Source organism: Baudoinia panamericana (assembly GCF_000338955.1).
Source record: "Baudoinia panamericana UAMH 10762 unplaced genomic scaffold BAUCOscaffold_6, whole genome shotgun sequence".
In the NCBI taxonomy this organism is placed as follows: Eukaryota; Fungi; Ascomycota; class Dothideomycetes; order Mycosphaerellales; family Teratosphaeriaceae; genus Baudoinia; species Baudoinia panamericana.
In genome coordinates, this window is record NW_006911262.1 from 549,951 (window position 1) to 561,478 (window position 11,528).

At 54.2% G+C, this 11,528-nt stretch overlaps 7 protein-coding genes across 7 annotated transcripts; 2 read left to right on the forward strand and 5 right to left on the reverse strand.

The window, feature by feature from the left end:
* Positions 1-168: 168 nt before the first annotated feature.
* BAUCODRAFT_122411 (uncharacterized protein) lies at positions 169-1,104 on the forward strand (the record flags this gene model as incomplete). The annotated part of the gene is made up of 2 exons (XM_007678307.1): positions 169-718; positions 782-1,104. 2 exons carry the CDS (start codon positions 169-171, stop codon positions 1,102-1,104), a joined length of 873 nt encoding a protein of 290 aa, XP_007676497.1.
* A 245-nt stretch (positions 1,105-1,349) lies between these two features.
* BAUCODRAFT_473428 (uncharacterized protein) lies at positions 1,350-2,530 on the reverse strand. The gene has a single exon (XM_007678308.1). It carries the CDS (start codon positions 2,350-2,352, stop codon positions 1,594-1,596), a length of 759 nt encoding a protein of 252 aa, XP_007676498.1. The 5' UTR covers positions 2,353-2,530; the 3' UTR covers positions 1,350-1,593.
* Positions 2,531-2,763: 233 nt separating this feature from the next.
* On the reverse strand, positions 2,764-4,469 carry BAUCODRAFT_70091 (uncharacterized protein; the record flags this gene model as incomplete). The annotated part of the gene is made up of 3 exons (XM_007678092.1): positions 2,764-3,491; positions 3,555-4,154; positions 4,208-4,469. The coding sequence occupies 3 exons, from the start codon at positions 4,467-4,469 to the stop codon at positions 2,764-2,766; spliced, it is 1,590 nt and encodes a 529-aa protein (XP_007676282.1).
* Positions 4,470-4,820: 351 nt separating this feature from the next.
* BAUCODRAFT_59271 (uncharacterized protein) lies at positions 4,821-5,681 on the reverse strand (the record flags this gene model as incomplete). The annotated part of the gene is made up of 1 exon (XM_007678046.2): positions 4,821-5,681. A coding segment is annotated over one exon (861 nt), but the record flags the coding sequence as incomplete, so codon positions are not given.
* Positions 5,682-6,371: 690 nt separating this feature from the next.
* Positions 6,372-7,041, reverse strand: BAUCODRAFT_473797 (uncharacterized protein). Its single transcript, XM_007678309.1, has 2 exons — positions 6,683-7,041; positions 6,372-6,621 (listed from the first exon to the last, which is right to left on the reverse strand). Exons 1-2 carry the CDS (start codon positions 6,939-6,941, stop codon positions 6,446-6,448), a joined length of 435 nt encoding a protein of 144 aa, XP_007676499.1. The 5' UTR covers positions 6,942-7,041; the 3' UTR covers positions 6,372-6,445.
* Positions 7,042-7,141: 100 nt separating this feature from the next.
* Positions 7,142-8,211, reverse strand: BAUCODRAFT_148027 (uncharacterized protein; the record flags this gene model as incomplete). The annotated part of the gene is made up of 2 exons (XM_007678310.1): positions 7,142-7,927; positions 8,023-8,211. The coding sequence occupies 2 exons, from the start codon at positions 8,209-8,211 to the stop codon at positions 7,142-7,144; spliced, it is 975 nt and encodes a 324-aa protein (XP_007676500.1).
* Positions 8,212-8,587: 376 nt separating this feature from the next.
* On the forward strand, positions 8,588-11,403 carry BAUCODRAFT_33740 (uncharacterized protein). Its single transcript, XM_007677883.1, has 6 exons — positions 8,588-8,820; positions 8,884-9,377; positions 9,446-10,001; positions 10,075-10,332; positions 10,388-10,521; positions 10,579-11,403. Exons 2-6 carry the CDS (start codon positions 8,913-8,915, stop codon positions 11,209-11,211), a joined length of 2,046 nt encoding a protein of 681 aa, XP_007676073.1. The 5' UTR covers positions 8,588-8,820; positions 8,884-8,912; the 3' UTR covers positions 11,212-11,403.
* The last annotated feature ends 125 nt before the right edge of the window (positions 11,404-11,528 follow it).

An 11,528-nucleotide genomic window follows, 5' to 3' on the forward strand; every position in this document is an offset into this window, starting at 1 on the left:
AGCTCATCAGGAGAAGAGTGACCAGTCGTAGGCTTTTCAGCACAACGTACACACAATCGAGGCAGTAAGGAACGGGACTCCGGATACTGTTGGCTTTTATTTAGTGAGAATGTCGATACCTCCTCCCTTGATGCTGCCACCAAAGCTTCTATCAACACCACAGACGACATGGCAGAAGAAATCTTTACCGTGAAGAGCCTCCCTCGTCCAACAAAAACGTACCATACGGAGACCTACGACCGCATCGCTCCGTCCAATTCCGACCATGATAACAAGACCGTGCTTATCACTGGCGGTGCAACGGGCATTGGCTTCGAAATAGCCAGGTCTTTCGCCAAATCTGGCGTTTCACGTATCATCCTGCTCTCACGCTCCCCTGACCATCTCGCGCTTGCGAGGGAGAAGCTCGAGGCTGAGTTCTCGAAATGCAAGGTCGAAACTTACTCAGTATCCATCACCAACCATGCGCGCGTGATGCAAATCGTGAAAGAGGTCGGTAGCATTGACGTTATGGTGCTATCAGCTGCCGCTCAAGAACCCTTCACCACGTTCAACGACCATACTGTGGCGGAGATGGACGCGTTTTTCCAGACGAACGTTATCGCCTGCTTCAACCTCGTTAAGCTGTACATCGACCTGCCGATGGAGCCAAGTGGCAGCAAGACAATCATAAACATCTCCTCAGCATCCGCTCATTTTGTAGTCCCACAGCAACCAGGTAAGCACAGCAATGTGTACTGCCTCTTGCGGTTGCAGAAGATATGGCTGACACTATCATCAGGTTATGGACCCTCCAAGACTGCATTTGCGGCCCTGATGCAGCATGCTGCCAGCGAGTATACACCTGAGAAGGGTGTTCGGATCGTTTCGCTGCATCCGGGCACCATCTATACCGAAGCCGCCGCGACGGTGTTCGCTAAAGATGCCTTGGAATGGGAAGACATTCACTTACCTGGTGGTTTTTGCACTTGGCTCGCTACTCCTGAGGCGAACTTCCTGCATGGTAAGTTCGTGTGGGCGCAATGGGATGTTGATGAGTTGCTCGCTGTGAAGGAGAGGGTGAAGAAGGACCCAAGCTTTCTCACTATCGGGCTCGTGCAATGAGCAGGCTTGATAGTTCAGCAAAGTAGTGCAACTGTGCTCAACCCACTTGCTGCACACAGTTCCATCATTTCACTGCAACCGCCCAAAGCTGTGGGGGTTGGTCGCCACTCTTGTCCGCGTGATGGCAACTAAAAGTCACCTCCGCCGTCATCACCGCCACCGTAGTCTATTGACAGAGTCAGCTTGTGCTCGATAATCGCTTACTCTACTTCATCCTGAAAGCTTACCTCCGCCGTCATCGGCCTGGCCTTGATCTGTAATTCACATTAGCATTTCCTACCAGTAAGACCACAACGATCGACAACCCACCATAGCCTTGTTCATATGCCTGGTCCTGGTTGTCGTCGAAAGCGTTCATCAGAAGAGCACCACCCACTAGACCTGCACCGGCACCGAGCAAGGCACCTCCGCCCATACCCATACCACCACCCTGCCTCTGAGGCTGCTGCTGAGCATAGTATGCGGGTTGCTGCTGAGGGTAGCCTTGATTCATGCCGTAGGGCTGTCAGGTTGATTAGCGCGTGTATAGTGAGCATTCATCACAAGACCTGGTACCTGCTGAGGTGGATAACCCCCTTGGTACCTAATCAATGTAACCGTTAGCGCAGTCGCAGACGGGTAAGATTCTACGGCTATCATTACGCACCCTCCATACTGCTGCGGTGGGTACCCTCCATATCCAGGTCCGTACTGCGACTGTCCGTATTGCTGTTGCGGTGGTCTTTGTGCACCACCACCACCAAACTTGCTGCCGAGCTTGCTGAACAGACCTTTCTTCTCTTCACGTGGAGGCAGCTGCGCCGTCGAAGGTGACGCTGGCTGCTGACCGTATGGAGACGCACCTTGGCCGTAAGACGGTGCACCACTACTGCCGCTGTGGTAAAAGTCGTCCGCTGCTCCACGGTTCGCGGTGCCCGCACGAGCGTTCTCCTCTTCTTGGAGTTTCCTTGCTAATCGCTCATCCTCGGTCAGCCCACCTTGACCCGGCTGATGGTAAGGGTTGTTGGTTTGCAGACCACTCTTCTCCGGCACAGGTGGCCTTGACGAGCTATGATCGTAGCCCGGGGGAGCTCCCGGCGGTGGAGCGTCACCAGGGGGATGTGCTGGCTCAGTAGGCTTTTCCCACGTCGACTGCTTAGTGTACGTGTTCACGTAAAACCACTCCTTGTAGCTCTCATTCCAGACAGCCTTCCACCCCGCCGGTACATGTGGCGGAGGGGGTCCAGAAGGTGGTGCGAAATCAGCCATGATCGAACGCACTCGGTGAACTCACTGTCAGGAAGGGCGGACAGCGACCTTATCATTCATTCTGCTTCACTTACCAGCACTATGTGTGGCTACTGCCTGCGCACGTCATGATGGCGGGGCTTAGACGGCTCGGCGCGCTTGGCATGCAAGTGGCAGGCACGTGGACGAGGCATTTCCGCGAAGATACTAGAAAGGTGTACATAGTCTAGACATTTGTTTCGTCTCGTGCTATCGGCTCCAGGACGCCTTCAGCTTGTTGGCATATGCGCACCGCCACAGCGGCATTACTGGCCCGGTATCGACTGCACAGACAGGACGACGGTGGAGCCAGTTTTGGGGGTTATTGCTGTTTGGCACGCCAATGTTGTGTGGCGGTTGATTACCACGTGCAGGTTCCGGTCTAGATTACATTTAGCCTTCTACTGGCAGCGCTTGGGCTACGTTCGCCTCTGCTATGGCCTTCTCCCGGCCTGTAATCTGGGTTTCCGGTCCTCCATCATTTACTGAAGTGGAAGAGCTGGCAACCTTTTCCTTCCCGCCCTGTGTGCCTATTGTCAAGAAGGGTACCATGCACACACTAATGACCGCTCCGGCGGCAGAGACCCAGAAAGTTGCTGCATATGGCTGTGTCTCAGGCTCCCAGTAACTCGCCATTCGCGGATTCTGTTGTACGGCGCTGAATACTGCGGTGCAGATACCGAACCCAAGCACGGTCGACAGCTTCGAGGATGTCTGGAATATGCCACCGGCGACACTCTGCTGGTGAGACGGCATGCTTGACATGACATACATGTTTGCGACGTTGAACTCCAGGTCGGCGCCGACTACCATGAGTAAGAACGCTGGAAAGCAGAATGACCAGTAGCTGCTATCGTGTCTGTTGAATGCCAGGAGTAGCATAGCACCGGTATAGCCGAGGGTGGCGATCAGCATAAGCAGCTTGTTTGACACCCGGTGGAGTATCATGCCTGCAATGAAGTTGACAAACAAGCCACCAATAGCAGCCGGAAGTAATCGGACGCCAACGTCAAGAGCCGACATGTGCCAGATTTGCTGGAAGTATAGTGAGATGAAGAAGCTTCCCGGAACGAATGCCATAAATCCTAGCATCAGGATGCAAAGACATAATGTGAAGTTCCCTGCAGGTAGGTTAGCTACGCCAGCCGCAACACATCGCCATAACGGCTATCAGTTACACTTACTATCCTTCCATATACCCATGGGAACCAAGGGGTATTTACACCAGCAATCCCACACAACGAAAGCTATCATAAGGACGATGCCGACGATGAGCATTGCCAAAACGTAGCCGGTCTTCCAGCCCTGAGGAGCTGTCTCGCCCAAACTCAATGCCGCAGAAAACATGCCTATGCCGAAGATGACCAGTACCGTGCCCAGCACATCGAACTGCTTGAGGGTCTGCCAATTCAGTGGTTCTTTGGCTGTGAAGTCCCTGGGCACTGTCCAGACACCAATAAGTGTAAACACCAGGAAGATTATAGCGATGAGCCAGTACGATGCGCGCCAGCCGAAGAGGTTGGTAGCGATGCCTCCGAATATACAGCCAAAAACAAAGCCGATTGGGTTGCCAGCGGAGAAGCATGCAAAAGCGTAGTTCTTGCGCTTGCTAGGCTTTTCGTAGACCACGCCCAAGATCCCCACCGCAGGCGGAACACCAGAGGCGGACATGAGGCCCATGACACCGTTTAGACCGTCAAGTGAGATGCCAGACTTGGCAAAGCCCGCGACGAGTGAGAAGACGGCGAACAGGAAGAGCGAACCAATGAACAGCGACTTCCGGCCTTCGCAGATAATTAGCCGATGGACCGTCGCGCTGACCGTTACTGAAGCTTACCAAACAAGTCGGCCAACTTGCCAAAGAAGAGCAGGAACGCGCCACTGCTCAGCGACGACGAGGATGTGATCCAGGTGATCTCTGCCGTTGTCATGTTCAGATCCCGCCCGATGAAAGACGATGTGACGACCGTCGAGCCGGCAATGATGGATTGCATCGCTATCGCCATGGTCGCTGTAAGCACGAAGAGTGCCTCCTGAAAGGTTGAGCTGAAACATGCAGGCCGAGCATTATTCGTTTGTACACGCGCAAGCGGTTCCATCGCGGCGGCGTCGTCTATACCATTGAGTACCTGCGGCACGCCCGTGGGTTTTTCGGCCATATCAGTCTACAGCGGAGTAGCAAATTGTCTTCAAGCTACAATCTGCGGTAAGGACTGACATGGTAAAGTACAAATGGATTTCGTGATGCGCAGGAGTCGAGATGGCGCTATATCTCAAGTGGGTCGTGATCCCGTCTCGATTTATGAGATCGCGGAAGCGTCGCGCGGCAAGCGTCCCGTCCAGGGCTTCGGCCTTGTAAGGCGCCGACATCCGACTTCACGGAAGAGTGGGGAGTCAAATCTAACAACAGCTGCGGTTTGAACGGCAACTCTGCGGTAGGGGAGCTGCGTTCAGAGCTTCACCACTTGCCAGTCACCCAGATCCATTGTTCGAAGTAAGCCCCCAAGTGGGCCTTGGACTTCCCGACCACCGACCCATTGCTTTGGTCCGGCCCAGTGATTGACAAAACCCTCGGGGCCAGATACGAAAATCAGACGTTGATAACCGGGGTGCTCGTTGTGTATGCGACCAAGAGTGCTTTCAACGAGTGATGGGCTGATGAAGGTGCTTTCCTCGTCAACAAAGTAGTCGACCTGAAGCCTTCCCTGAGAGCATCCACGCTTGATGCTGCCGAGCTGTTTTATAATGGGGCTTGTTTCATCATGATTAGTCTCCTTAGACGGTACAACAGTGGGGTTCCGCCAGAACGAATTCCAGACTGAGCCGGCCTTTCCAGATACTGTGTCACTCACGGCTCCCCGGCAATCTTCACTCCTGCGACTTGCCCACAGAATGTGAACCACAGATTCACCCTTGAGCTTCTCAGCAACTTGCAGCGCAGGCGCAATGCCCGTACCGCCTGCTAGAAAGAGCACATCTCCAATGTTGGCCGGTAGGCCGTATTCCACCGTCGGTCCTCGAATTTCAACGTAAGAATCAAGAGCAAGTCGGTGTAGATAGCCAGACACTTCGCCATTGCGCTCTTTCCGTATCAGAAAGCGCAATTCGTCAGATGCTTGGTCCGGTACCCGAGGAAGAACGGTATAAGCCCGCGCGATCTGCAGCTGAGGCTGCTTGACCTGGACGCTCGTGACGCCTCGTTCGCCGAACAGTCGCTCAGTATCAATGGTAGTGGCGCCAGCGGGCTTTAGCGTAAAAATGCTGCATGTCGACGAGACATTCTGCTTGCCAGTCACAGTGTATCTGACAAATTCCGTTGATCCCGCAATTTGAGGTTTGGTTGGTTGATTCCGTAGAAAGCTGAACGTTATGTAACTCACGGCCAGTCCGGCGGTAAATGCTGTCAGTCCATACACCCAGCCTCGTTCAGACTTGCGCCCTCCAGTATTGCTGGATTCTCCCGGTTTGTTCTGTGCCGCAGTGTAGCGTCTCCAAGAACCATTCGTGAAGTGTGCATAACTGCTACGACCGGAGACTGAATTGTACCTCAGAGTGGTCCTGAAGCGTACTCGTGGTCTTACGGCTACTGACATTATACTCACATTGTACAAGGACTCCATAGGCCGCGAACGAAAGGATGTGCTGCTTAGTAATCGAACGTAAGGCTTGCGCACCCTGGTCTGTGCTTTTGAGCGACGACCGCTTCGACCACTCACGGACGGGACCGTACATTGACCACCGCGCACCAGAACTGCGATGTTTGCTCTCTAACCCCAACGATGTATCTTACCGTCAACATGAGGCACGCCTCAAAGCATGCAATTGGCTCACGCTCCCAAGGACGTGCTCAATTGTCACATTCGAGCTTTATGTGCGACAACAGCAGGTTAGGTTGAGGGACAATGTAACCAAAACCACAAATGGATGACTATACTATGGTCGGCAGCGTCTCAGCTAGTTACACTACCACCACATAACGGAACGTGGCAGGGTGAGGGTATCTAAAAGGGCAGCTGACCCTCTGCCCGAAACTCTAGCCAATATCGCTCTTCGAGTCTCGCTACACTCCACCCTCTTACTCCGACGTCGGCAATGGCTCGCAGATCGGAATGTTTCCATGGCCCTTCCATGTCCATAACTCGTCACTGGGGACGGTGTACCCACGATACCGACCGTTCTCCGATGCGCCTTGTCGTTCGATGCGATGGAGAATGTCGACTGAGCAGGTATCAGGTGCCTGAGCGTCACGGTCTGATCCGGATAGGAAGTGTCAATGTTAACTCCGATTATAACCTCGACCGCGAAGACGCACTGTCGGAGACCGCTTCGATCGAAACCAGAAGCAGCAGTGCATGGTCGATCCTGAACAATTGCCGTCGAGCTTTTCTGGCCCTTCTCGGAGACAACGCCGTGCCAGCTGAGACTCCTCGACGAGGCCGAAACCGCCATCTTATGCCACGCAAGCAACGCAAAGAGGGTGCTGCATTGTTGCGTCTGCGGCTCGGTGACCTTGATGTGTCGGTGCAGGATTCTAATCTGGCCGCTCGTACGGTTGATCGCCTCGTCAGCATCGCAAACGGAAATGATGCTAGCAGCGCTTTCGGTCGATGCTGCAGAGCCTCGGTGGGTTGCCGTTGTATAAGCGCAGGTTGAGAGGCAACCAATTCTGTCTGCTGTCTCCGCGTGCTGAGTAGCAGTCAAAGCTCAGCGCAGGCGCCGGGGTAAGATGCGGCATCAGTGGGAAGAGCGTCTTGCTGCGACTGGCGAGTTGTTATAACCGAATGATCTCTCTATCTTCATCTATACCTCCTCTGAACAGCTCTTTGATCACTTTGCCATCAATTATCGTCTTCGAGACGATGCCCTCAACGTGCTGAGGTGCTACGCGGCCGTAGTAGATGCCTTTTCCTGCAAGCGGATTGCTCTTGAAGCTCTCAGGGATGTAAATGATGACGTTGCCAGCCCACTTGTGTCCGCCGATATGGCTGACCTGACCAATCCTGGCAGTCGGCACGTAGCCCTCCACGTCCGTGTTAATGGCCTCGACTTCCGCTACGGGCGGGTCGCGCAGTATTGCAACATTTTGCCTTTGCAGCTTCTCTTCAAACTCCGCCTGTAAGAGCGGGCCTAGGATACCACACCTCGAATCTCGCGCGTTATGCCCGCAGATCAATATCAGGATCTCGTTAACTTTGCGCGCACCAACAAAGCGGCGCTGCAGCTCCGGTTGCCTAAGAAGCAAATTTTGCTGTTCTCGGGACAGTTTGTCATGAGCTTGATGTAGTCGGGAAGGGAGAACAAATGCTTTCAAGAACTCCTCGACCTCCGTGGATTCTGTCGGTATCGAAGGAACATACTGGAAGCTAGGCAAGACAAATGCAGATGCTGGAGGTGTTCCAGGCACGGACTGGTTGCGTGTAATGGATGGGTCTTTGCCAGGTTTCGATGCCGGTATCGATCTGGAGTCAGATGGCGCCTCTCTTGGCCGCTTGTTCTGCTGTACTGGTGATTCGGTCCGCGGTATTGATGAGTTCGTGATCATCACGCTATGGTACGGCTGTCAGTCAGATTCACCCGGTCAGCACGTGTAGTCCATCAAGGTGGCAAGCTCAGCGCTGCCAGTAGAGTGAAGACATGGTCTTGCCCACCTACGTCCTCAAACTTGCCGCCTTTGTACAACAGGTCTTTCAATTGCCGAACGAAGGCACCGTCGGCGCTCTCTTCCTCCTCTATCCGGCTCGTCCAGTCACTTCGGCCGGTCGATATCAGGATCTGCTCAGCGAAGGCAGCCATGGAGCCGTTAATGTTCTGTTCCCGTTCGATATCAAGGCCTTCCGGCATGTCGCGACACTGACATGTCGGCGCCGGACATTGCTCGATCACAGGCACTGGAGGAGGCGTATAAGGCAGCTCGATCCTCGAGGCGAAGGCCCTTCGGGCATTGGTAACGCCAGGAGCACATAAGCTGCCTAACCTTGCAAAGCGACTGCCATGTCTGAAAACAAACATGGTCGATTGGTCCGGCGGCAACGGTTGTAGGGTTGAAGCTGATGGCTTGACAGAGAGCACACTGTCATCTCTCAAATATCGAGCCGTAATAGTCTCGGCATAACAGATGCGTCACTAAACGCCTAACGCCGACTCTCCGACATGACGGGACCCAAGCTTCTCCGCGCCTAGAGCAAGCACATGACTTCCAGTCTGCGTGCTCAACTCGCCCCTATCGATTGGTCTTGTCGATGCTTCGATTGCACCGTAAGCGTGCAGGAGACGGTGTACCTGCAGCATTTTAGTACGATAGCACGCAGAAACGTGCCTCGATCAAGCTCCAACAAGGTTAACCAAGCTCACACGAGGCAGTCAAGCTTCTGCTTGGTGGGTTGCATATGTTGGGTGGGCCGTTGAGAGCAATTGGCTGGCCGCAGTAATATAGAAGTGCAGCCGCTGAAGGTAGGTGAGATCGGTCCTGTCGCGTTTATCCCACTCTCGTTCGTGTAGTCACAATGGCGGCAGTAAAAAGCCTTCTGGCCGTTGCGCCGCTCATGGCGCAGCAAGCGCTCGCGCAGGCACACTACGCTGGCGGTTATCCTGGAGCAGTGTCCTACGTTGCGCCGGCAGGCTACCCTACCTCTGTCTTCTCCTCGTACTACGCGGTACCGTCAGGCCAGGAGCCGCAACCGGCGCTCTATGACCCCGTCCTTAACATTACATACCCTCGCAACCTGACCAATCCAGACACCATTCCCACTAACGATCCTGATCCGATATACCTACCGCAGCCGATCGCCAACCTGACCACCGCACAGCAGCAGCTCGTGATTGACAATGTGCTCGGCCAGATCGGCGAGCTCATCAATGGCACTTACATTACGGGCAACTGCAGCAAATGCATCGCTGCTCTTTCGGTTGCAAAGAGTGCTGCGCAGCTTGCTCCTGCCTTGGTCCCGGCCGCGATGGTGCAGCTCTGTACAAGCACTGGCTTCCACTCAGCGTCTACTTGTGCAGAGGTGAGTCCATCAAGCTTGCGCAGTTCGCTCCCATAGACGCCGTCTAAACTCACGCTTCCGGTATGTAGGACTTTGCGGCAGACACTTTCGGTGCCATCTGGACGCAAATCCTGGCTTTGGCCGATGTCAGCGGTCTGGATGGGCAGTATATCTGTAACTCTCTCAGCAGCTCCTTCTGCGCGGCTCCACCTGTCTCGCCCTTAAACACGACTGGCCTGTTCACGAAGCCTAAGCCAGCAAACGCCACGGCACCGCCTGCAAGCGGACAGCGTGTGAAGGTGCTCCATATGAGTGACTTTCACCTGGACCCTCGCTACAAAGTGGGCTCAGAAGGGAACTGCAGTAGCGGCCTTTGCTGTCGCAGCAACGTGGCCAACAGCGGCCTCAGAAGTGGCCAAATCAGCTACCCAGCTCCGGCGTATGGTTCGTACCTCTGCGATACGCCTTACGACCTAGGGCTTGCAGCCCTGCAGGCTGTTGCTCCTCTCACCGGCACATGTGTGGATGAGCCTCTTGCCTGGACCGTCTATACTGGTGATCTTGTCGCTCACGATCCGCAATCTCAGCTCAGCCGCGCCTTCACTGAATACAGTGAAGAGAGTATTTACTACATGTTCAGCAAGTGTACGCATCACCTCGCCAACAGGCCTCTCATCGTGTTCGAGATTGTGCTAACGGGGATGGTTAATGCATTCAGACCTCACTGGGCCCGTCTTCCCAGCGCTAGGCAACCATGACACCAACCCCGAAGCCATCGATGCACCTTACTCAATGCCGGGCAATCTGAGCCAGCAGCAGAGCTGGAATTACGATCACGTCGCTAGTCTCTGGCAGCTTAATGGTTGGCTAAATGCCACTGCTGCTCAGCAGGCGCGGACGCACTATGGCGCATACAGTGTGAAGAATCACTATGGTCTCCGCATCATTACCTTCAACACTGATTTCTGGTATCATTGTACGTGTACTCTCCATCTTGTGTGTGGGAGTGGCGGGCTGACGCAATGCGCAAGCGAACTTTCTCAATTTCATCAACACTTCCAATCCGGACGTCAGCGGTACCTTCAAGTTCATGATCCAGGAGCTGCAGGCTGCTGAGGACGCTGGCGAGCAAGTCTGGATCATTGGTCACGTGCTTTCTGGCTGGGTGAGTTGCGCAAGCCATCTGTTCTGGTGACTGTGCAAGTTGCTAACCATGGCGAAGGATGGCTCGAACCCCATAGTCAATCCGACAAACCTCTTCTACCAGATTGTTGATCGCTACAGCCCTCACGTCATCAGGAACATCTTCTTCGGCCACACGCACGAAGATGAGGTTATGATTTACTACGCGAACAACGCTACCAACATGAGCTTGGGCACTGCACTGAGCACTGGCTGGGTCGGGCCCTCGGTCACGCCTCTGACGAACCTGAACTCCGGTTTCCGCATGTACGAGGTAGATACTGGGTCATTCGACATCTACGATGCCTACACCTGGTATGCGGACGTCAGCTCTTTCCCGAGCCTGGTGAACTCCTCGCATGGCCCAACCTTCCAATTCGAGTACAGCACGCGCGATACATATGGTCCTGCTGCGAATTGGCCGGCGACTGCACCGCTGAACGCTACCTTCTGGCATGCCGTTACGATGGCTATGGAGACTAACCCTGCTCTTGTGAACACCTTCAATAAGTTTGAGGGCAAGAGCAGCAATAGCGGCTTCACCACGAACTGCACCTGTACCGGCTGCGTAAACGCTAAGATTTGCTATATGCGCAGTGGCTCAGCTGCGCTCGGGCGGGCTTGTCCGCAGGGCTTCAGCAGCGTGCAGAGTGCATTCACTGGCAAGTGCTAGGCGGTCGCGTTAGGAGACATCATATCAGTAATGCCAGTGCTGGAGACAGAGGTACTGCGTCGGTGCAAGTGATGGTGTTAAGAGACATGTATACAGACAATGCAGCTCACGAAGCTCACCTGCAGAGTTACAGGACGCTTAGATAGGCAAATAATGGCATGTATCAGAAGCTTTGTCACACACCCGAAGGCTCGTAGATCTGTGGCCAGTGCTGACAGGTGCAATTACTGTGTTCGATATACACAGAGGTAATGCCGTGAAATCGTTCCGCTTCAACTTGCCGTCCCACGGCGTGGTTGAACGCCAATGCAAATGTA